The sequence below is a fragment of the Manis javanica genome, chromosome 2 (assembly GCF_040802235.1).
Source record: "Manis javanica isolate MJ-LG chromosome 2, MJ_LKY, whole genome shotgun sequence".
NCBI classification, from domain to species: domain Eukaryota; kingdom Metazoa; phylum Chordata; class Mammalia; order Pholidota; family Manidae; genus Manis; species Manis javanica.
The window spans coordinates 224,679,555-224,705,881 of record NC_133157.1 but is presented as its reverse complement, the minus strand read 5'-3'; the positions used below and the strand labels follow the sequence as shown (position 1 = coordinate 224,705,881).

The window sequence follows — 26,327 nt, the reverse complement described above, 5'->3', positions numbered from 1 at the left end:
TTGCGTAGGGTTTACCACTCCACGGTAAATCTGAGCACCTTCAGGCCTCATGCCAACCACTTCATACGTATTCTCTCAATTAAACATCACAACCACCTTCCTGGCTGGGGTACTATTACTACTGTCTCTATAAGAGAGATTAAGTGTGTTGCCCAAATACCACGGCTGGAAATAGGTGACAGGAGACACTATGCTCTTAAACCGCAGCGTCTGTGACCTCCCTTATGACAAGCTAGGCAAGATGGGGGTTAGGGTCTGGAATATTCTGATGCCTGGGCCTGAGAGGAGGAGATGTGGAGGAGGGGGCGGACTGTGAGGTTTGTCCTTGATACTAACTGCTCCCCTCCCTGCCCCCAGCTCTGCAGGAGGGGAAGCAGTGCAGGACCCTCCGAGACAGAGCGCTTCGCTGTCTTTGTTCCCCCTGTAGCCCCTTCAGAATGCTTTTTCACATCTTTTTTATCCACCCATCTGTTGACGGGTATTTGAGCAGCTCCCGTATCTTGGCTATATGAATGACATCGTGATAAACATGGGTGTGCATATACCTTCTGGAAATCTTATTATTTCCTTCAGGAATATTCCCAGAAGTGGTACTGCTGGATCCTGTGGTAGATTGATTTTTAATTTTTTGGAGAAAACTCCAAGCTGCTTTCCATAGCGGCTGAAACAGTTTACATTCCCACCAGCAGCGCACAAGGTCCCCTTGTCTCCACATCCTCACCCACACTCAGTGTGTCTTGCCTTCTTGACGAGGCATCCTGACAGGTGCGAGGTGCCATCTCAGTGAGGTTTTGAGCTGCATTTCCCTGGTAATGAGGGATGTGGAGTGCCTCTGTGCTGTGCACACACAATGGGACGCTATTCAGCTAGGAGACTGGCACTTCAAAGCAGAGCAGCGCCCTTCGGCTCTCTCCCTCCCACCACACAGCACTCCTGGAGGCCAGGGCCTGGAAAGGTGGGGCAGAAATGGGTGTGCACTGGGTCCCTGAGTGACCTCGGGGAGGCCAGCCACCCGGGAAAACCACCTAACTTGAAGCAGACTTTGTGTGAGCGAAACAGAAACTTTTGTGGTAGGGATTCATTTTCCTGAAATTTCAGGGCTGGTTTTTCTGCCCCAGCATAGTAACCTGTACTGACTAGTAAAGACCCCCTTACAGAATCCACAACGCCACCTCATTTTCAGCTACAAGGAACCCCAGACCCTGAGGATGGTCCTGTCCTACACACACACACACATCCTTAGAGCAATCAATAAACAGGCACTGCAACTCCCTATGTCCACCCAGCGAGGCCGCAAGGTGAGTCTCAGCTACTTCCTGTAAAACGCAGGCGGCCACGGTGCCTACCAACCGAAGTTGTCTGAACCAAGGATTACGGCTTGCACACTTCCTCGGACTCCTGGTCCCTGCATGCACCCCTCAGTACAGTTCACACAGGATCAGAATCACTTCATTTTTCATCTGTCCCAGTTTAGCTGTGAGCTTTCTGAGGACGGGGTCCCTGAGGCCTTGTTTGTCTCTGGTTCAGTACCTGCACCGATACTCTCATGCACAGCTCTCAGTAACTGTTGAAGGAATAAACTTCCAAAGGTTGAATTTTAAACTCAGCTTCCAAATCTTTCAAAACTGTATGCTCAAGGTAAGCAACTCACTACTAATACTTGCAAACCCTGGTTGTTTGTGGGCATTCAAAAAATACCCATTGCACAGGCCCTGGGGCAGGAGCAGACCAAGAGCTGGCCAAGACACCAGGCTGAGGTGCATCCTGTGCCAGCACACATGCAGCCAAAGAGGACCTGCCGCATCTGCATCAGGCGTCAGGCTCCTGAGAGGCAGCCTCAGGTGGTACGCATGCCCTGGTGACAGTCTGGGGACCTGCCAGCTGTCCAGCTTACACAGATCACTGCACCTCCATGGACCTCAATTTTTCTACTTATAAAATAGAAAAATATTAGGTACGAGACCACGCTCCCTGCTTTCCGGGGAGGGATGTCCTCGGCCTCATCCCACCCCTCCCTCACTCCTCCCAAGGGAGGTGCTAAGTTTGGAAGGAGAGTCGGGGTGTGCTCCGCTCAGCCCCTTCTTGGGGGGCCGGCCTGCCTGCTGAAAGCACACCATCTGTCCCACTCTCCATGCACCTGAAAGGGGCCTGCCCCTAGGAAAGAGGCGTGTGGTCACCCAGCCTTGCCAGAGACGGGGAAACATCGTCTGGCCAGACCTGAGCCCTGCGTTCACTTAGTCTGCCATCTGCCTGAGCCCGATGTCCCTTCCTATTGATTCCAAACTTAGACAAGAGGGAGTGGTCTGAAGGGGATCTCTTCAAACCATAGCAGGTTACCTGGAGGCCTAAGGAAGTTAATATATGTAAGCACTTACAATAACACCTGACAAATGAAAGTGTGCAAAAGCCTTTCTCTTCCCCTACTTAAAACAACACTTATTTACAAACACAGACAGTAAAGTCCCTGGTGTAAAGATTACAACACTGGACTGCAGAAAAGCTGCCAACACGCTGGGCCTCAGGGCAGGCAGAGTCCACTGGCGCCTTACAATTTACTTCTTTGTAAAATGATTCTGTTTTCTTGCAACACAAATGGCCTTCTGCTTCATGCCATAGTCACGACCTAAACATGATATGTCATTTGTGATCCTACAGGATTCATCTAAGCAAGCACAGAAATTCCAGATCACATAAAAGGTTTTGAAATAAGCAAAGATGTGCTGAGGGCACGGGCAGCCAGGAAAGTGACCTGACAAGCCAGCACAGCATTCATTCAGAACTCAAAATTGAGCATCAAATGTCTCGTTTACAAATGTAACTATGGAAAAACAATCATTCAAGGCTCCCTGACCTAAAGGAAATACAATCCATCTAGCACAAACTGCTGCAGAACTAATAATATTCCACTGAGTCTGTGAGGCTGCCAACAGTAAAGCAGAATTCCAGGGATAAAGTGTCCAAATCAAGGACTCTATTTCCAGAATCTATCCGAAAGCAGTTGACATTTTAAACACCTGACTTTCCTTGGCATATTCAGGCTAACAGGGACCATGCAAAGCAATGGTGAGACACTAAAAAGGAAGGTGACATAGAACAAACTGGTTGAGGAATGACAGGAAAAAATTATTCACTTTTCCTTCATTTTTAATCCATCAACCCTATTTACAGTAGAAAATACCTAAGAACCAACTGGATATCTCTGCACAGATGGACAATGACTAAACCTGGCCACATGCCCCTCATTCTGAACCAACGGGGGTGGCACCCGCCCTGCCAAGGCTCAGCACGACCGAGGTGGCTGGGAAGGGCCAACCAGCGGTCCGTTAATGACACGTGAGCACCCGGCTCTCACTCCTGAATGCTACTACATATTTCTTATGATCTTCAAAAAACTCGAATTTAAGAAACCCAGCAGGGAGGTTATGGGCTTGGCAACTGTAGCAAGTGTGGAGGAAAGAGTCTGAGCAACAGTATGAACCCGTGAGGTCATGGAAGCCGCATCCTGATTGGTATCTGGGAGGCTGACTTTGCCCCATTTCATAAACCAAGAAAAACTGCCCTGAAGAGCATGGCCTCTAAGCCTCTTTTTTTAATAAAGCCTGTAATCCTTCCTCAAACAGTACAATTAACTTAAAAATATAAGTTTTAAAAGCACCAAAGCCACTCAGAGCAACTCAAAGCTCATTCTGACTAGAGTCAAATGCCCTCATGAACTCCAGAGCTCTTGGCCAGGCCGCAGGAGCTCCGTGTTAGTTCATCAGAAAATAAACCAGATCCCCCCACCCCACCCCAAATTAAATACACACTGGTTTACCGTAAATGGCATCTAAACTCTACTACAATGTCTTTAATAATTCATAGCTTGTAGTGTGTGAGTAATTGACATGATTATTACTGGCTTTTGTGTACATTATCATTTCTGTGGAGAATTCTGTAAGAAATAAACTAAGATTGCTAGTAGTTTTAACTGAACTTTCCTCTGCTGTAACTCTGGACATAGTGTCAGGATTTGGGTTTGGCAGCCTCCAGGCATATGGACCACTAGCGAATTCCTAGCATTTACCAATGGGCCAAGCACATTTTAGACGTTTAATAAATATTTGATTAATTGAACTTCAGAACAGAATTAAAACAGGGATGTACTTTAGTTTTTGGGTTTTTTTTAATTAACTTATATCGTGATTACCTGAAACCATGTTCAGGTGAGCCCGGTTCATGCTCCCATGCTACCCAACAGGAATTCCCTGTAAATTGATGAAATGGTTTTACTGTCAAAAACTAGGAAGCCCTCAACAGAAAAAACTGGCTTCAATCATCTCTTCTAAAACCAAAATCCTAATTATAAGGCACCACAACATTAAACTAGCTTATGTCCAACAATTCTGCACAGCAGGTCTGACCAGTTATTCACAGATGTGGACATTTTTCAATGAATTATTCCGTAACACTTAGCAGCTCCGGTCTTCAAATGTACACATTACTGAGCTCTTCCTATGGCTACAGGGGGTGACTGGCAATGCCTGATTGGAATTTTGATCAAAATGATCAAGTCCATGTTTCCAGGCAGAGGTCCTTCAAACATTTGGTTAATACATTAAAATAGCCCCAGACCTGTTTTCTATGGAAAACACCAGCAGGCCCACAGGTGCTGCAGCGGCCCTCTGTGAAGGAGAGGGGCACCGACCTTGTACGAGGGTGACAGTGCTACGTGCAGTGGGAACACTTAACCGTTCCCCACAAAGGCCCTGAACACCTACGGTGCTGACGGCATGCCAATAAATGGGATAGATAAACAGCCTCAGTCTGCATCACAGAACACCTACCATCTCTCTTGGCTTTTTGTTTGTTTTGTTTTGTTTGCCTGAATATACCGTCAAGTTTTCTGCTGCATAAGCCTTGCCACAAGCTTACTTGGAGAAATTACATCCATGCTGCCATGTAAGCAGTCCGTCCATGACTCCATATATTCTCAATTGTGTGGCAGCAACAGTCCAGGCTGTCAAGAGTGCCTGTCTCAGCTCAGGCTGGGGTAACAGAACCCCATACCCTGGGCAGCGGAGGCTAGAGGTCCCAGATCAGTGTGGCAGCGTGGCTGAGCTCTTGGTGGCAGCCCTCCTCCTGGGCCACCCCCGTGTCCACCCATGGAGGGGAAAAAGAGCCCTGGTCCCTCCATCTCACTTTCCCATCACAGGGATCCCACCCTCATGACCTCATCTAAACCTGGTCACTCCCCAAAGACCCCCTCCAAATACCATCCCACTGGGGATTGGACTTCAACATAGGAACTGGGGGACGCGGCACACAGTCCGCAGCAGTGCTGCGTGTCCAGAGCACACCGCTCTGTCCTCGGGAGGACTGAGTCTCCGTGGTCCTTCTCTGGCGCCGAACTGCAGCCTGCACCAAGAAACACCGAGAGCAAGACGGCCGTGAGGACCTGCCCCTGTGGGGATGCTGTTGGGGGTGGTGCCTCGGTGCGGCCTGGTGTTCTCCTGCAGAGAACCCACAAGCCTGCTCACCGTGAAGGGCTCTATTTCCCTAGAGTGACCAGAGAATGACCGTCTGTTTAGGAGACAGAGAAGCTTGCAACCAATCCCGCTTTCCTCTTTACTTATTAGTTGTTTATACTAGAATATATTAGAATCATCTCTAGCCATTATGTAGGACCCTGACATTCTGGCCACTTAAACTATTTTTAACATAATGTTTATATGACCTGCGTCAAATGTTCTCTGAGGCACAATATGTGCCCGTATCACTATGACTTGCAGCCATTTTGGGGTGAACCCAGTTCATACAGACCAGGATTCTAAGGCCAAGCTTATTTGTGGGTCAGAACAGACGAGAAAGCACCCTCTCCCTCCCACCCCCGACAATTCAGTCCTGAAGCCACTGGGGGGGCAGAGCCAGGCAGCACGTGAGCAGGGGACAGGGGCAGAGGGGACGACGCCAGAGAGGGGAGGCAGGGCCCAGGCGGGCATGAGAGCTGCCCCTGCGGAGGGAGGGGGGTCCATGGTAACTACTCACACATGGGGGGACTGGCCAGCTAAGTAACTATGCCAAGGACAAAGGCAGACAGGCTCCCCACTGTCTGAGAAGGGGGGTTACAGATGCGAGAAGCTGGAGGAGCCCGGGGGCGAGGGTTGGAACCGCAGGCCTCAGTACACAGTCACAGTTCGCGGACATGTGAAGAGCTATAGAACCAAACACAGACGTAGGTGCACGTGTGCAGAGTGTACGTCAGGAATAGATGCTGCCTGGCGCTGTCCTAAGGGCAGAACACCCACAGTGATGGGCACTCCGACCCTCAGCAAAGTCCTGGTCTCCTGCAAGGGACTGGGGCTCCTTGAGGAACAGCCGACGGCAGGGTCGGGAGCAGTGCAAGCAGAAGGTAAGCCCAGAGCATCCTCTGTGCCAGAAAAGGGGCAAGGACTCAGAGACTGGGGGGCACATGACAAAGGACACAGGAGCCAGCGTGAAGGGGCTCCCACCAGCCAACTTGGGGACAACTTGAGCATCAGAAAAATGGTGAAAACAGGTTAAAGTGAGCAAACTTATCCGTGCATGAAAAGTCATCCCAAATAAAAACACAGGCCATTATTAGCACAAGCAGAGGTGCGTAAGCACCCCTGGCCAGAAAGTGTCAACTCCATGGCAGACAAAACACAGCTCATAGAATAAAGCATGCGCTCATCTCTCGGTGGTGCTGAAGGCGACGACGCCTGTCAGGGGAGGGCGTGCAGTGGCCCGTCGTGTCGCGACAGAGAAGCCTCACGATCGGGTCGCCACAGGCCAAGCCTTCTGTCTGGGGTGAGGCGGGAGGGGCCGCTGCCCTGGCCCTCGCTGGCTGCCCCCTGACGTGCCCGTCCCACTGTCCCATGCCCAACAGTCCCTGCGTTCTGCTGTAGGGGAATTGCACAAGCTCCCCTCTCAGCCACGGGGCTGGGGGCTGGCTCAGATGCAGGCCCACAGCCCGGGCAGAGCAGCGGACAGCCAGGAGGCCTCTGAAAGAAGGGGGTGGCGTCTTCCTTCCACAGCCATCACTGAAAGGTGCCTCCCCTTCTCCCGGACACCGTGCATGTTGGAGTGGGTGCCACCTGGCCCCGCCTGGGGCCCGACACTACACCTCACCGCAGAGGACAGAGCTGCAGACGGAGAGAACCGAGGCACAGTGAGGCTGTCCGAGCCTGCCTCCAGCCCGGCCAGATTACTCCCCTGGACTTGTCAGGTACATGTGCCAGAAATTCCCTTTAGCCTCAGACAGCCTGGGTCAGGTGTTCTGCCAGCTGCTAGATAAAGACTTCCAATGGATACATCTATTCATTTTCCAACACGCATGACACCTACAGAGACAAGGAGCTCTTTGGGAAGTTCTCAGGGAGAGACCCAAGGTGTCAACAGGACGTATTAACCAAGTTCCAAAAGTGCTGCTGAAAGAAGACATGGCAGACCTTGCTGGCCGGCTGCCACAGCACCAGTCTCTGACTGCCTTTCCCTTGCCCACCTACATACAGACTGGGACAGCTAGACACTTGTTTCTCAGCCTCTTTCACAGCTAGAGGTAGCCACGAGACACACTCCTGGTCCACGAGACTAGGGCAGAAGCCCACTGTGAACCTGTCGGGAACATGTTTGCTTCCCTCGTGAACAGAAGGTACGCATCCCTGGCCCTGCCTCTTCTCCTAATCTTGGACACAGATGTGCTCTCTGGAGCTGCAGCAGCCATCTCATAACCATGAGGTGAAGACAGAATTACAGAGAGGCCACCTGTTTCTAGATTCTTAATAAATGAGAAAAATAACCACTTATTGCCTACCCACTGTTACATCTTTTGCTCTTTGTAGCTGAAATAATTTGTAATTTATACAGAAGACATAGTTTCTACCTGGGTGGTTTTAGGAAAAGACTTGAACTAAACCTTGAAAAATGGCTAAGGGGGATCAGACAGAGTAAGGGAGGCAAAGGCATTTCAAGCAGAAGATGAAGGAATAAATCCCACGCACTCTGCCTACTCTGCGTGTTTCTACAAGGGTGTGCAGGGCTGGCAGGACCAGAGGGGTAGAGGCCGACAGCCATCACACTCCAGCAGGGCAGCCCACCTGACAATGGGCAGTCTGGTGAAGGGCACCGGAGGTAACACGAGGCCGTCTGGGAGAGTGATGGGCTCCGCTGTCCCAGGACACTTGGAGGTGTAGTTCTCTAGGCTTTGAGTCACATCTTTCTTTTCTAAAGAAAAAATGAAAACAAAATAAAGGTTAATTAAACAAAAGTAAAAGTGGGGGGCTTTTGTTTTATCGAGCAAAAATAAAGTTCTTGACCCAATCTAGGAGAGTCCATTGAGTCCAACCAAAATAAAGGGGTGGTGATCATCCGAGATGAAGAGAAAGTGGAAGCTTTAGTCAGTTCATTTGAATGGTCACTAGTAGCTGCTCCATTTCAGGCTATATGAATAAAAAGTGACTGTCTTCCAGAAGATTTAATTTCCCAAGAGAAGAAATTCTTACCAAATTCCAAGGAGGTCAGCAGGACGGAAGAACTGGAGAATCAGTATATTTTATTACTTAACAAATGTTTCTCCACCAATTACTAGGTACCAAGGAAAATGAGAGGCCCTGTCTGCAAGGAGTTTATCGTCAATCTGTATAACAGATATTTAAGGGAATCATTACAAGGCAACATTTTTGATAGAGACATTAAGGTTGTGAGATGAGACTGTTTTCTCCACCCCATCCCCATCCCCTTGACTAGGAAGGAGGGAAAGAGGATGCAGTTAATAAAAAAATGTTTGCCTAGTGTCCCTGCTGTGCTCTAAGCACATGCTCCCAGCCTGTGACGCCAGCATTCCAGAGCTCAGGAGCAGGTCACACGCTCTAAAACAAGTAACTCAGGAAGGCAGCCCCCACCCCAGCCATACCACCTGCTTTGCAAGTGAAAGAGCTGAGACCAAGTGACTTGAAGGGCTGGTCAAAGATCCCGCATTTGGTCTAAGCCCATGGGCTGCTCACTCTTTTCTGTAAAAGAATTAGGCAAGCAGGAACTGGGGTAGGGGTTGCGAAGGGGATTCACTCCTGGCACCTACTTTCTCTGCCACTGCTGACGGGAAAACAGAGGTCTGGTGACAGCGGTAACAGAGGGATACACCAGGCGGTGGGCCCCAGAGCAATGGCATCAACCCAGGCTCAAATGAATGGCTTGGTCTTTCCCTGCCTGCTGTGTGACCACAGGAGGGGAAGTCACGCACCCTTTCTGAGCCTTCCCTTCCCATCTAGAGAATCACTAAGGATGGGGTGACACCATGCATCACACACTGTCTGGTGGGCAGGAGCGCTGATCCGAGTGCAGGATGACAACTGCACCGCCGTCCCACGGATGCACTGAGGACAGGTGAGAAAGGCGGCAGAGAAAAGGGTCCCCGCGGAACGCCCGGTGCCCCCGCCGAGACTGGCGACCGCAAAGCACAAACATCCAGGCAAGGTCTTCATTGACCTCAGGCTCGGGTGTTAACTGGCAAACTGCCAACCCTGGGATTTTGTTCTAAGCATCCTTTAGGGAGCAGGAAGGCAGGAGAGCAACCAGACCTATATGGGGCACAACACAGTGATGTTGATCGGCAGCATGAACAACTTGCTTTACAGAATCAAATCATCTTCGATTCACAGATGATAAACCTCCCAAAGGGCTCCTGCTGATAACCTGTAAATGACCTAATTTGCCTAATGTCAGGTAGAGCGCTCGAGGCTTGCGTATCTTGTCAGGTTGCATCAGGCCTTCTCAGGAAACCCTACCAAAGATAAAGAGGGAGGCAGTGAGTGGGATGCCAAAGGCCCCTGATAAAGTCGCCCAGAAGGAAGAGTGCCAGTCACCTGGCTGAGCCACACACAGCTCTCTAGAGAGACGCTCACGCACACCCCGTCCCAGGGGAGGCACAGAGGCTGTGGGCTCTGCTGCGTGAGGCTCCGCTGCATCCGCTCCCGCGGAAGCCTGCCGTGTTTGCACTTTGGGCCTTCGCTCGTGACCTGGTCAGGTGTCCACGGAAGAACTTCCCATGTGGAATGTAAGCCCGGCTGTGCACATTCTCAGAGCTCGGCAGAAGCCAGGTGAAGGGGCGGACATGTCACTATTCACTCCCTTGCCTTGACCGTAGCAGGGCCCTGCTCTCTGGCTCTGCCTGCTGGCCTTTGTGCCCTCCCTCCCTCAGATGGAACATGGGTCTGCTGAGGGGAAGACGGACAGCCACCTGCTTCAGGAGCAGAGGAGATGTGGGGCCATCACCCACTCAGAGGATGACTACCAGCAAATTGTCCTGGCTTTACTTCTTCTCTCTTCACACTCACATCCTGGGAACTTCGCCTTCCGGGCCCACGAATGAGGACTGCTTCTCAGCTTCCCCACCACCTGGCCACCTCACCATCATTTCAGTGGTGTTTCCAGAGTCAGGGGCTTATGTGGAATTGTTGGTGTGGTCCATCCAGTAGAGAATTCCCACCAACCTTTCTTCAAATGGACTTGAGTATCTTCTACACATTTTTGCCCACACCTATTATTTTAACAAGGATTACAAAATGGTCATTTTCATTCTCTCATTTCTCTGTACTTACTACTAGAATTTGTCTATAAGGAGGATTTCTTCCTTATCAACCATTTGGTTACCCTGAAACACAGATGATACAAACAGGAGGGTTAACAAATGGTCGAGTCTTTCTCTCTACTTACTGGAGTAGAGAACTGCCTCCAGTGATGACCAGTGAACTGGATATTAATTCGTATCATTATGAACTGATGGATTTTCACATATTTGGTATTTCAACTGGTCGCCATCACATTCTTTCTGATGTTCAAACTGGCCCGTCGTTGGCCTTCCGGTGGTTCCTGTGTCCCTTGGATAAGAGGCCCTGTTACTCAGCCACAGCTCGTTGTCTTCCTGGCTCGCTTCCAGCCCCAGACCTAGAATCAAACCATTTCTCCAAGAAGCCCTGGCCCTGCTAGTTGGAAAGGCTGCTCAGAGATCAGAATCTGGAGAGGAGGTGGGCCACTGCTACTACATTCTCACTCTCTCAATCTTGACAAAGGACAGTTCAACTTACAAAATTTTGTAAGTAGTGAGATTGTAATTGATACTTTAAATTTTATTTAAGGTTTAGCAGCTAAAAATAAAGATCGGACTACAAGCTCCTTAAAGGGAGAAAGTCTTGTCATCTCTCTTGTCTGTCCCCCTAATTTGTCAAGAGTGCCTAGGAGACAGAGGGGATTAGGAACCATGTGCTGGCTGGCTGGCCTCCTTTACTCAAAGAGGTAGGGAAAAGTCATTCTCTGCTCATGGGTCTAGGAATAAAATACGCACACATTCTGTCCATGCAGTGCAGGGCAGCAGCCACCGGATCCCCAGAAGCCAGCCAGAACAGTCGGCCCAGGCCCTCCACTGTCCTTGTTCACCTCCAAGCAGTGGGGACTGCAAAGTGGCTCTGGGCGCCCCTGTCCACGCTGTGACCCTCACCGGGATCAGACTTCCTGCAGGACACCCTCAACTGTGGTGTGGAATCCCCCAGGATCCCTCCTCCCACCAGCAAGCACCGCAGCAAGACGGTGGCCTCCCCCACCACCACGACCTATCTCACTTCTTCTTCACCCATCAAGTCATGTCCCCCTCTCTTTCCTTAACCTGCCCTGAATTTGTTTGCTCACGCGTGCGTCCACTCAGCTTTCATCAAACGTCTACGTGTCTGGAGCGCTGTGCCCCAGTCACACAGAAGCAGTGCAGCCTCTACTTCTGGGGTTCCAAGTTGAAAGAAAACACGACGTCAAAATATCACATTATAACCTGTCATCGTGGCCCGGCAGAGGCAGGATCAAAGCCTGGGCGAAGAGCGCATGGAGTGCCTGATTCTGCCGAAGGCGGCTTATAGAAGCAGCGACATCTGGTCTTTGTCAAGGGCTACAGGACTCGGAAAACAAAAATTGGAGGTCCTGCTACATTATAAAGAACGAATAACATGAAAATGGGCACAGGATGAGTAACAACATATCATTATAAAAAATCATATAAACGACAAAACTTGATGGAGTGGCTGCCCAAGACAGGTGCCAGAGGGCACTGGCTAAGTTGACAACATGTGTATACACCTAGAGGGCTGACTGGCACAGGCAGCCCAGGGGATCTGGACGGAAAACTGCAAAGGGGAAGACGACGTGGCTGCGGTTGAGGAAGACAGCGCTGGCTTTGCAGTACATCGACTGCCAACTACTTTGCACATGTCTTAAACGTGTGTCCTTCTGTGTAAAATAGGACACTTCAGAGACTAAGGAAGGTCACGATTGAGAACAGAGGGTGACTATGAGACTGCTGGGCAGGAAAGGAAGGCTCCCTGTCCAGGGGAGGAATGGAGAAATGCTGGGGACAACAAAGAACGGGATAAGCACAGGAGTCACTTGCAATAAATAAAATGCACTCCATCTCATTTTCAGTGGCGACCAGCCCTGTGTCAGCACAAACAAGGCAAATAGCTGCGGTCACCACCCCCAGTCACATGTATGACATGAACCAAACACTGTATTAGGCTCTTCAGCCTCTAAAATCTTTAAGGCAAGAGCTCTGCTATATGGCAGAACTTTGATTTTCTTTTTTATCCGAAATAGGTATGGAATACCACATAATTCCTGCCCAAAAAGAGGGAAAAGGAATTACTATCCCCCTTTTAAAGATAACAAACATTAGCTACGGGACAATCTGGGAAATCTGATTGTGGATTGGTGTTAAATGCTACTGAAAGTAATTATTAGTTTTTAAGTAAAATATTAACACTGTGGTTTTATTTAAAAAGTCCTTTTTTTAGCAATGCATACAAAAGAATGGAGGTGTGAAATGAAATGACATCTCTGGGATTTTCCTACAATTCTTATAACTCAGCAAATAGAAAAAGCCAGAGATGAAGTAAATGTGTGAAAATCTTGATAACCACTAAAACTGGATGACGGAGATTCATTTTGGTATTCTTTGTACCTTTATGTTTGAAATTGCTTCACAGCAAAAATATTTAATGAGCTTGGGGAAGTGAAATGTGCCAAAGGTCACAGAGGAACAGGGTTAGGGCTCAGGCCTGAGGTGACTGAGTCTTCCCGTCCCCGTGGATTAGGCCTGACCATGGACACCGGTGTCAGGATAACATAAACGAAAGAGCCAGAGGCCTTGGGGGCTGCTGGCCTCTGCTCCACACGCCAATGTGGAAGGAAGCTTGTGATGAATCTGAACCTTCTCATAAGAATATGATTTGATCAGAGGGAAGTGATGATTCCCTAATTTATTTCACTAAAAATCAATTGCCTTAGTCTGGTCCAGCTGCTGAAACAAAATACCAGACTGGCAGTTTAAACAAACATTTCTCTCTCGCCATTCTGGAAGCTGGGAAGTCCAAGTTCAAGAGGCCAGCAGATCCAGGCTCTGGCAAAGCCCACTGCCTGCTTCGCAGATGCCCATTCTCACAGTGCGCCCAACAGGCACAAGCACAGAGAGAGAAAGAGCTCTCATGTCCCTTCACCACAGGGTCCCACCTTCATGAACTGAAAGATGCCTAATTACCTCCCAAAGACTGTGCCTCCAAATACAATCACTTTGGGGGAATGTGAAGGAAGGACCCAAACACTCAGCCCACAGCATCACTGTATCTTGTTCTATTTTGATCAGAACACCCAACGATTATTTCAAACTAGAGCACCTAATGCCCTTGAGAGTTATTTTTTCCACCCCAGAAATTAAAGAAATCATGCAAACAGAACATTTTTAATGAAAGTCTAGCTGCCACCTAACTATACTTTCCTTATAGAAGCAGAAAATATGATCACCAAAACTTTTGGTCATAAAAAACTCACAGGCCATTTGCCACTTCAAGGGTTGACACTGACATGAGACCCAGAACATCGCAATTACACAGTTTATCTATTCTTATTTCTTCTAAGTAATAATCTTAGACAACCATGCTTGTGCTAGGTCAGTTATGGTATTCTATACAGGAGAGAACAGAACAGAAAGAAGTATATCTTTTCTTCCAAATCTGAAAGAAAAAAATCAATATAGAGGAAAAAGTATAGGGCTGGCCTGACACAGTCCAACACTACTTTCAGAATCGATCCTGACACTTAAATAAATGAAAATCAGTCAGCCTTTGAATTGCATTCATATAAATAATTGTTCTTTCAGTGATATAATCCTGAGATTTCTTAGGAGGTTCCCAGTAAGGAGGCCCCCTTTGTCCACCTAGTTTCTGCATAAGGTGAAAACAAAACAAAGAGAAAAGATAAAGGCTAAAATACCATCTTCACCACTGAACAGACCATGTTGAAGGACATGGTTCTTAGAAAGCACCCTCCCTCATTGACACCAAGAAGTGGGCAGATGGACCTTCCTACCCAGACACGACCTGTGCTGATCTGGGCAGGCCACCCCCCAGCCCGGCCAAGGTAGGCCTTAGCCAGCTCCCAGCATGGAAGTCACCAAGCCAGCCTACACACTCTCACCCTTCCCAGAGGCCTTTGCGGAGCATGTGGTGTGCTGCGGGCCCAGCAGGAGAGCTGAGAGGACCCCCTCACCCCAGTCACTCAGAACCTTCCCCAGAGGCAAGCAGCTGCCCACTTTCTGGGCACACAGGACAGCTGAGAGGTGCCCTGAGATGTAACGAGCTTTCTCCAAGCACAGGGCACAGGCCTGCCCAGCCTGGGGCAGGGAAACAGGAGGGACCCCTTCCTCCAAGACCATGGCCATCAGAGGCCAGGAGCAGAGCAGAGGAGCAAAACACAATTCCTCCGAGGCACCAGGGACCTTCACTGAGCACAAGGCTCTGGCCTACAGCAGTCCAGGCTGCAGAAGAGCCCCCAGAGTGCAGAAAGCCAGAGGGGCAGCGGGCGGGAGATGAAAGAGAGCTCCCTGCAGCCCATGGACCCAGCAGCCAGGCTCCACATGGAGAGACGCGGCCTACGGGAGCAGAGCGGGCAGCAGGCAGAGGGCCTCTCCTGCGCCCAGACCCCGAGACCTCCCGCACCCCTGGACGCCAGGAGCAGCGGCGAGCCACGACAAAGCCTACAGCCAGCTCGCCTCCAGGTCAGACTGGCAAAGCCCCCATGCCGACCGGGCAGCACGTGCCTTTTCCTCGGGGGGATGTGGATCGCCCCGCTCTGCGCTGTTCCGTTAGGCACCGAGCACACGGAGGGGACAGGGTGTTACATCATGTGATGAGAGACTACACTAAAGACGCACGCCTTAATCTCTACAGCAAGTACCTTTAAAAAAGAGATTTGGCTTTAAAAGTCAGTAGAGAAGACAAAATAGAAAACAGGAAATATTTTTTCTCCCAAATAAAGGCAGAAAAGGAGAGAAAGAAGAACAAAACACAGATGAGACAAACAGAAAGCAAACATCAAGAAGGTAGACTTCAACCATCCATACAAACACCTGATAAAGCACAGGACCCGACCGCACGCACATCACATTCTTGAAACACTCCTCAAATATCAAAACACTGAAGCAAAATAAAAGCATGGGGAAAAAATATATACCACATAAGAAATAAGCAATGAATAAGACATGCCACACAAACAATGAATCTAGTGTGGCAGTATTAATATCAAAGGATATTTCAGTGTATGCAAAGGGATAAATAGGCACATTTCATAATGAAAAAAAGAGCCAGTTCATCAAAAAAATATAATAATGCTAAGTGTGTGTGTACTTGGTAACAGACTTTCAAAATACATGAAGCAAAACCGAAACTTTCCATATAATGCCCAACATTTAATTTTAACATGATCAGGCATATTAATTAATAGGACAAATTTAAAAAAACATAAAAGAAGTAGGCCCAGAGGATAGAAAGATATTGGTGTCATCAAACACAAACTCTGAAATAACTAATTCATATGGTTTTTAAGAAAGATAACAAGATGGAGACTTTCACTGTTGAACTGATACTTATAAACAAGAATCAAACAGGAGTTCTAGGAATAAAAGATAAATTAAGAGATCAATGTATGGGTGTCACAGCAGACAGTACAAAGCTGAAATACAGGTCAGCAAAGACACTATCATATTTATGTTTTCTCATCCTTTTTTAATGACAAGTTCGGTAGGAACACCTAACCAATACCCCTTTTTCATCAAAGAACTGCTGTTTTCAGGTCCAATCCAGAATATCAGGCACACCTCAGAGATACGGCAGGTTCATTCTGGACCACAATACAGCGAACATCAAGATAAAGCGAGTCAAATGAATTTTTTGGTTACCTGGTGCATATAAACATTGTTTGCTTTATCTTGTAGTCTATTAAGTGTGCAATAGCACTATGTCTACAAAAAAAAAAAAAAAAAAAAAAAAGCCCATGACTGAATTTAAGAGTATTTTATTGCTAAAAAATATTTTCTTGCAAAAAATCATGTGAGCTTTCAGCAAGTCATAATCACAGCTCATCTTTATAATAATAATGAAAAAGTTTGAAATATGCAGGAGTTATCGTGACACAGAAACCACAAGTGAGCAGATGGTGCTGGGAAAACAGTGCCGGTAGACTTGCTCGGTGCACGGTTGCCACAAACCTTCAGTTTGTAAACAATATCTGCAAAGCACAGTAATATGAGGTGTGCCTGTGTAGTTTCAAATGTTCTGTAACATGCTAGATGGACTTTAAAGGTTATACATGAAAAAAAATGAGCCCAAGTTAATTCTTGAGCAAAGAAATAAACCAATGAGAAAATTGCTACAATCCTTATATTCAGTAGAAACTCAAAACTCTCCAGCTGGATAGAAGAATAACATGGCTAAGACTCTATACTGACTACTTATGTCCTTGGTTACCCTTTGTATACTCATAATATGAAATGTAATCACTTCATAAGTTATTAAAATTGCTTTTAAAAATCCAAAATAATGTCAACACCTTTGACTTGAAATTTAGTTCGCTGGGTTAATCTGAAAGAATAAAGTTGTCATGGTAAATTTAAATCAGATATATAGAAAACTGTTACCTTAGAAACTTTTAAAACCCTTTGCTTTTGTGATATGGGTTCATCAATACTTCCCAGACCTTCCCACTTCAAAAACGGTCCCATAGATAAAATTTAAACCAATATGCTATTTTAAAGATGCAAGTAATTTATCTATTTTACATATTAACTGATGTTCCTGAGATTAAGGTCTGTCATTTTAACATTTTTACATTGGAGGTAATAGGAACATAACTGAAAATGGCTTAAAAATAAAGGGATTCTTTATTCACTGAACTGTGAGTCCAGAGCAAGATCGGGCCTTCAGGTCTGGCTTGACTCAGGTGCTCAGTAGCATCACTGAAGTTTCTTTTTCTCAGCTCCACTTTAAGTGGTATTAGCCATTCCTCATGGACATAGACAGCTGCCAACAACTCCCAGAACATGTGTGCCCATCCATGCCCATGATGTGTGTGTGTTAAAAAGACCAGGTTAGTTCAGGCAGCTTTCTCAAACAAGCTATAAAACTTGTTTCTCAAGAGCACCAAGCAAGCCTGACCTTCTGCCTCACCCACCAAGTCGTCATTTGCCTGTTCCCAGAGAACACCACTCCACTGGTTAGGTTAGGATACAGATTCCCCTGAAGCGCATGGACCATTAAGACAGATGCAATGATACACAGATATAAAATATAAATCATGGTGGTTTCTAACAAGTGGGGACTAACGTGGGAAGGCACCTAAAGACCACTACAGCCACTGCCTTGCTGGGAGGCCACCCCCAGTAACTCCCCTGGGTGCTCAGCTCTGTCATTTTTGCATTTGAGATTCAGAGGCAAGCCACATAAAGTACAGGTGGCCTGTTGTCTCATAAGCAGCAGTGGTCAAGAGACACTTCATCACTATGTCCAGGTGACCCACTGTGCCTGCCCCCAACCTCCATGAATCAATTAATTTTGATTAATGACTACCAAGCTTCAATTTGAGATGCCCTGACATCCCCGGCAAAGACCCCTGATATGCTGTCTCAAAAACTTACTCTCTTCATTCGAATAGACAAACATCATGAATGACAACTTTAAAATGTGCGTGACTTACTTTCTCCTTTGGTCATAAAAAGAAACATAACAGAGTGACACAGAAGTCAAGCATGTGGCCCTGCACACTGCTGCAGGGATGTAAAATGGCACAGCTGAGGAATATGGTATGATGTTTCCTCAATAAGTGAAGCGCAGAGTTACCATGTGACACAGCAACCCCGCTTCCAGGTGTACACCCCAAAGCAGTGTCAGCAGGGACTCAGATACCTGTGCACTGTGTTCATGGCAGCATGACTTACAACAACCCAGACGTAGAAGCAACCCGAGTATCTATCAGCAAATGAATAAGCAACATGTGGTCTATACACACAGTGTAATATTACTCGGCCTTTGAAAAGGAAGGAAAATCTGACACATGCTACAACATGGATGGACCTTGAGGTATTATACTCAGTGAGGTAATCCAGACACAAAAAGACAAATATTGTATGATCCCACTTATATGAGGGATTCCATTTATAAGAGGAGTCAGGTTCACAGACACAGAAAGTAGAGCAGAGGTTACCAGAGGCTGCAGGGTAGAGAGATGGGAGTTATGGATTAATGGAGACGGAGCTTCTATTTGAGATGATGAACAGTTCTAGAAACAGATACCGCTGATGATTTCACGACAATAAGAATGTACTCCATGGTACTAAACTATACATCTAAAGTAATTAAATTTTATATTATGCATGATTTTTCACAATACAAAAGAATCAATGAAAATCTTAATACTGTGTGCCAAGCATGATATTAGATCTACAGATACAAGATGTTTAGACATGATCAGACACCACAATCCAATCTACTTGTCACTTATGAGGTACAGGACAAAGAATTTGCTGTTTGACTGGACTCAGGAGCTGAAGAAGAAGCAAGACACAAGCGTGGCACCAAGAGGAGGCGTGGTGGACACCAGGTGAAAGACACCCATGGACCATGATGGAATGGAAGAGAACGGAGGGGCTCATCTGCTCCAGAGGCAGCGGTGGGCGCGTCGGGTCCCAGGTGCACAGGGAAACCCGGAAGGACAAGGAGGCCCAGAAACCGTGGGACGGCGACTCGGAGAGCAGACTGAGAACACGGTCAAATCCCACGTGCCGCAAAAATCAGCAAAGATGACATTTCCTAGGTAAAGTGTGACGATGACAAACTGAAAACTGAAGGTCCGTGGACAACATCCTGGGGAACAGAGGTCAGGAGCAGTGAGGCAAGGAAGAACTGGTAAATGAGGCTGAGGAGAAACGAAGCTGGAAGTCAGGGATGAGACTCAAGAGACCAGAAGATGGACTTTTCAGGGGAGAAAAGGGGGGTGATTGTGATAGAAGGGTCAGTCAGGATGCAGACCAACCCATCACCACAAGTGGGAGGCCATGGTCCTTTGTCATCTTCAAAATAACCTTTAGAGGTACAGGAACCCAACAGCAACTTAAGAATTCAATGGAGAAAAATACGGCAGCGTGAGAAGTAAGACTGAAACCTCCTCCCGAAACCACATACAATATGAAAATACAGCAAATACACCTAATCCTGAAAGAGCGACAGGAAAGAAGATGCGACAGACTGCCTACATCTGGGAAAAGAGAAGACTTCCTGGAAAAGGCTAGAGGAGCAAAGCCGCGATCTGGCGGGACCCAACCCACCCCACCCCAGCTCACCGGCAGGAGGGAGAGAAATGGAGCAGGGAGCAGGGGGAAGCCGAGGACTGCTGACACCCTTCCCTGGAGATCTGCTCTGGGAGCACAAACCTACACTGCATGGTGCTCTGGAGATTAGTGGGGTTGGAAAGCTCAGACAGGCAGAATACTTGGAGAGACTGAGAGTCTAACCACTTGTGGAAAACAGGGATTCATATCTGGCTGCTCTGGGACAAAAGAAATACAAGCAGACTGAGAGACTTCCTAACAGCAAGAGGGCTGCTAAAGGGGAAAGGACTGCACAGAGCTTAATGCTCAGGAAAAAGGACAGGTGGACAAAATTGTCTGGGCGCACTCTGCCCAGAAGGTTGGAAACTTTCAAGAGCTTCAGGCACTCCAGACCCCAGCTGGCTATACAGCTCCAAGGCTCCCAACTGTGACATGCAGCCCACTAAGCCTTCCTCCCTGCCAGTCCACACTGGTTCACAAACTGGCAGCCCCTGCCCTGGCATCAGGACAGCCAGAGGGAAGCCACACCTATGGCAGCTACAAGTGCAAAGCAGAGAGACTTACACCTGTGCAATCAGCCCACTGCTTCTGACAGTGGAGACAGGCACAGCAGCTGGGAAGCAGGAAACAGCTTTCCTCCCCCCAGACACCAGTGCCGCTCCCCTGCGAACCCCCAACATTGCTCCAGGGGTTGAGCAGCTACAGAGAGTAGAGCTTCTGGGCACTAGAGGGCACCACATATAAATATGAAATGTCAAAGGAACCTAGCTCAAACCAAAATCCTACAAATACCAGAAAAAGGCCCAAGTGAAACTGAACTTATCAATCTTCCTGAAAGAAATTTCAAAATAAAAATCATAAACATGATCGTGGAGGTTAAAAAAATGTTCAAGAACACAGCGATGAATTCCAGATGGAGATTTAATCATTAAAGAATGCAATATCTGAAATGAAAAATACAATTTGGAGGAACGTAAAAGCAGACAGACACAGTGGAGGGGATGGCAAATGGAACAGAAATTAGAAAAGAGGAATTCAAAGAAGCTGAGGCACAGAAAAAAAGGATCTCTAGGAATGAAACAATATTGAGAAAACTGTGTGACCAATCCAAACAGAACAATATTGACATTATAGGGATACCAGAAGAAGAGAGAGAAAAAGAGATACAAAGCATCTTTGAGGAGGTAATTGCTGAAAACTTCCCCAGTCTGGGGAAGGAGATAGTCTCTCAGGCTATGGAGCTGCACAGATTTCCCAACACAAGGGGCCCAAGGAAGACAACACAAAGACATATAATAATTAAAATGACAAAGATCAGGGATAAAGACAGAGTATTAAAGCAGCCAGAGAGAGAAAAAAGATGACCTACAGAGGGTTGGCCCATCAGGCTATATCAGACTCTCAGCAGAAACAGTACAGGTCAGAAGGGAGTGGCATGATATACTTAATGCAATGAAACAGAAGGGCCTCGAACCAAGAATACTGTACCCAGCAAGATTATCATTTAAAGTTGTAGCAGGGAATAAACAAATTCCAGATAAACAAAACTGAGGGAATTTACCTCCCACAAACAGTCTCTACAGTGTATTTGGAGGGACTGATATAGATGGAACTGCTCCTAAGGCTAAATAGCTGTCAGCAGAGAAAATAAAACCACAGTAAAGGAAGTAGACCAATTCATTACTAAGCAAATGCAAAATTAATCAATTACCCCCGAAGTCAGTCAAGGGATACACAAAGAGTACACAATATGACACCTAGTATATGAAGAATGGAGGAGGAAGAGAAAAAAGGGAGAGGAAAAAAAAGAACCTTTAGATTGTGTTTGAAATAGCATACTAAGTGAGTTAAGTCAGATTGTTAGATACTAAAGAAGCTACCCTTGAACCTTTTGTAACCATGAATCTAAAGTGTACAATGGCAATAAGTACACATCTACCGATAATAACCCTAAATGTAAATGGTCTGAATGCACCAATCAAAAGACCTAGAGTTACAGAATGGATAAAATAACAAGAGACATCTATATGCTGCCTACAAGGGACTCACTTCAAATCCAAAGACAGACACAGAGTAAAAGTGAAGAGATGGAGGGGGATCTCGCTCCCCAACTTCAAGCTCTACTACAAAGCCACAGTAATCAAGACAATTTGGTACTGGCACAAGAACAGACTCATAGACCAATGGAACAGACTAGAGAGCCCTGATATAAACCCAAGCATATATGGTCAATTAATATATAATAAAAGAGCCATGGATATACATTGGGGAAATGACAGCCTCTTCAACAGATGGTGCTGGCAAAACTGGACAGCTACACATAAGAGAATGAAACTGGATCACTGTCTAATCCCATAAACAAAAGTGAATTTGAAATGCATCAAAGACTTGAATGTAAGTCATCAAAGACTTGAATGTAAGTCATGAAACCATAAAACTCTTAGAAAAAAATATAGGCAAAAATCTCTTGGACATAAACACGAGTGACTTCTTCATGAACATATCTCCCCGGGCAAGGGAAACAAAAGCAAAAATGAACAAGTGGGACTATATCAAGCTGAAAAGCTTCTGTACAGCAAAGGACACCATCAAAAGAACAAAAAGGTACCCTACAGTATGGGAGAATATATTCATAAATGACAGATCTGATAAAGGCTTGACATCCAAAATATATAAAGAGCTCACCCACCTCAACAAACAAAAAGCAAATAATCTGATTAAAAAATGGGCAGAGGAGCTGAATAGACAGTTCTCCAAAGAAGAAATTCAGATGGCCAAAAGGCACATGAAAAGATGCTCCACATCGCTAGTCATCAGAGAAATGCAAATTAAACCACAATGAGATATCATCTCACACCAGTAAGGATGGCCACCATCCAAAAGACAAACAACAACAAATGTTGGTGAGGATGTGGAGAAAGGGGAACCCTCCTACACTGCTGGTAGGAATGTAAACTAGTTCAACCATTGTGGAAAGCACTATGGAGGTTCCTCAAAACACTAAAAATAGACATACCATTTGACCCAGGAATTCCACTTCTAGGAATTTACCCTAAGAATGCAGCAGCCCAGTTTGAAAAAGACAGATGCACCCCTATGTTTATTGCAGCACTATTTACAATAGCCAAGAAATGGAAGCAACCTAAGTGTCCATCAGTAGATGAATGAATAAAGAAGATGTGGTACATATACACAATGGAATATTATGCAGCCATAAGAAGAAAACAAATTCTACCATTTGCAACAACATGGATGGAGCTAGAGGTATTATGCTCAGTGAAATAAGCCAGGCAGAGAAAGACAAGTATCAAATGATTTCACTCATATGTGGAGTATAAGAATAAAGAAAAACTGAAGGAACAAAACAGCAGCAGAATCACAGAACCCAAGAATGGACTAACAGTTACCAAAGGGAAAGGGACTGGGGAGGATGGGTGAGAAGGGACGGATAAGGGCAGGGAAAAAGAAAAAAGAAGTGAAGGGATGGAAAAAGATATTTCATGCAACTAATAGGGAGAAAAATGCAGACATTGCAGTACCTGTATCACACAAAATAGACTTCAAAACAAAGAAAGCAACAAAGAGATAAAGAAGGACATTACATAATGATAAAGGGGTCAGTCCAACAAAAGGATATAACCGTTATAAATATCTATGCACCAAACATAGGAGCACGTACATATGTGAAACATATACTAACAGAATTAAAGGGGGAAACAGAATGCAAGGAATTCATTTTAGGATATTTCAACACACCACTCACTACAAAGGACAGATCAACCAGACAGAAAATAAATAAGGAGAGGCAGTGAACAATACATTAGTACAGATGGATCTAACAGACATCTACAGAACACTCCACCCAAAAGCAGCAGGATACACATTCTTCTCAAGTGCACATGAACATTTTTGAGAATAGATCATATACTAGGCCACAAAAAGATCCTCAGTAAATTCAGAAGGATTGAAAAATTATACCAAACAACTTCTCAGACCACAAAGGTAGGAAACTAGAAATAAATTACACAAAGAAAACAAAAGCACCCACAAACACATGGAAGTTTAACAATAAGCTCCTAAATAATCAATGGATCAATAATCAAATAAAAAGAGAGATCAAGCAATATATACAGACAAATGAAAACAACAACTCAACAATGAAAAATCTGTGGGACGCAGTGAAGGCCATGCTGAGAGGAGGTATACTGCAATACAGGCCCACCTCAGGAAAGAAGAACAATCCCATATGAACAGTCTAAACTCACAATTAATGAAACTAGAAACAGAAGAACATATGAAGCCCAAAGTCACTAGAAGGAGGGATATAATATTAGAGTAGAAATAAATAAAATTGACAAGAATAAAACAATAGAAAGAATCAATGAAAACAGGAGCTGGTTCTTTGAGAAAATAAACAAAATAGGTAAATCCCTAGCAAGACTTATCAAGAAAAAAAGAGAATCTACACACATAAACAGAATCAGAAATGAGAAAGGAAAAATCACTACCGACACCACAGAAATCCAAACAATTATGAGATAATACTCTGAAAAATTATATGCTAACATATTGGATAACCTAGAAGAAATGGACAACTTTCTAGAAAAATACAACCTTCCAAGGCTGACCAAGAAAGAAACAGAAAATCTGAACAGACCGATGCCCAGCAACAAAATTGAACTGGTAATCAAAAAACTACCCAAGAACAAAACACCTGGACCAGATGGCTTCACTGATGAATTTTATTAAACGTTAGTGAAGACCTAATACCCATCCTCCTTAAAGTTTTCAAAAAAGGAGAAGAGGAGGAAATACTTCCAAACTCATTCTAAGAGGCCAGCATCACTCTAATACCAAAACCAAGCAAAGACACCACAAAAAAAGAAAACTACAGACTAATATCCCTGATGAACACAGACGCAGAAATACTCAACAAAATATTAGCAAACCAAATTCAAAAATACATCAAAAAGATCATCCATCATGATCAAGTAGGATTTATCCCAGGGATGCAAGGATGGTACAATATTTGAAAGTCCATCAACATCATCCACCACATCCACAAAAAGAACAACAAAAATCATACAATCATCTCCATAGATCCTGAAAAAGCATTTGACAAAATTCAACATTCTTCATGATAAAAACTCACAACAAAATGGGTATAGAGGGCAAGTACCTCAACATAATAAAGGCCATATATGACAAACCCACAGCCAACATCATACTGAACAGACAAAAGCTGTTTCCTTTAAGACTAGAAACAAGACAAGGATGCCCCACTCTCCCCATTTTATTTAACATAGTACTGGAGGTCCTAGCCACAGTAATCAGACAAAACAAAGAAATAAAGGCATCTAGATTGGCAAGGAAGAAGTTAAAGTGTCACTGTTTGCAGATGACATGATATTGTACAAAAAAATCCTAAAGAATTCACCCCAATACTAGAACTAATAACTGAATTCAGCAAGTTGCAAGTTGCAGGATACAAAATTAATACACAGAAATCTGTTCTATTCCTATATACTAACAATGAACTAGCAGAAAGAGAAATCAGGAAAACAATTCCATTCACAATTGCATCTAAAAGAATAAAATACCTAGGAATAAACCTAACCAAGGAACTGAAAAACCTATACTCTGAAAACTATAAGACACTCATGAGAGAAATTAAAGAAGATACCAGTAAATGGAAACACATCCCATGCTCATGGATAGGAAGAATTAATATTGTCAAAATGGCCATCCTGCCTAAAGCAATCTACAGATTCAATGCAATTCCTATCAAAATACCAACAGCATTCTTCAGCAAACTAGAGCAAATAGTTCTAAAATTCATATGGAACCATAAAAGACACCAAAAAAAACAAAGCAATCTTAAGAAGAAAGAATAAAGCTTCGGGGATTATGCTCCCCAACTTCAAGCACTACTACAAAGCTACAATAAGACAATTTGGTCCTTATTGTAAAACTGGCCCAAGAACATACCCACAGACCAACAGAACAGACTAGAGAGCCCAGATATAAACCCAATCATATATGGTCAATTAATACATGATAAACAAGCCATGGACATACAATGGGGAAAAGACAGCCTCTCCAACAGCTGGTCTTGGCAAACCAGACAGCTACATGTAGGAGAATGAAACTGGATCACTGTCTAACTCCATACACAAAAGTAAACTCGAAATGGATCAAAGACCTGAATGTAAGTCATGAAGCCATAGAACTCTTAGAAGAAAACATGGGCAAAAATCTCTTGAATATAAACATGAGCAACGTTTTTCCTGAACAAATCTCCTTGGGCAAGGGCAACAAAAGCAAAAATGAACAAGTGGGAATAAAGCAAACTAAAAGGCTTCTGTACATCAAAGGACACCATCAGAACAAAAGGGCATCCTACAGAATGGGAGACTATATTCGTAAACGCACATCGAACAAGGGGTTAACAACCAAAACACATAAAGAACTCACACACCTCAAAACCCAAAAAGTAAATAACCCAATTAAAAAATGGGTAGAGGATATAAACAGATACTTCACCAAAGAAGAAATTCAGATGGCCAATAGGCACATGAAAAGATGCTCCACATTGCTAGTCATCAGAGAAATGCAAATTAACACCACAATGGTATCTCCC

The 26,327-nt window shown here is 45.4% G+C and overlaps 1 protein-coding gene across 7 annotated transcripts in view; it reads right to left on the bottom strand.

Moving 5' to 3' along the window:
• The window catches only part of TRAPPC9 (trafficking protein particle complex subunit 9), a 588,199-nt gene that overhangs the window by 434,670 nt on the left and 127,202 nt on the right, over positions 1 to 26,327 (bottom strand). For all 7 annotated transcript variants that reach the window (XM_073230280.1, XM_073230285.1, XM_073230286.1 and 4 more), the window contains one exon: positions 8,097 to 8,223. In XM_073230280.1, the coding sequence (XP_073086381.1) occupies positions 8,097 to 8,223 (127 nt within the window). The remainder of the gene's footprint in view (positions 1 to 8,096; positions 8,224 to 26,327) is intronic.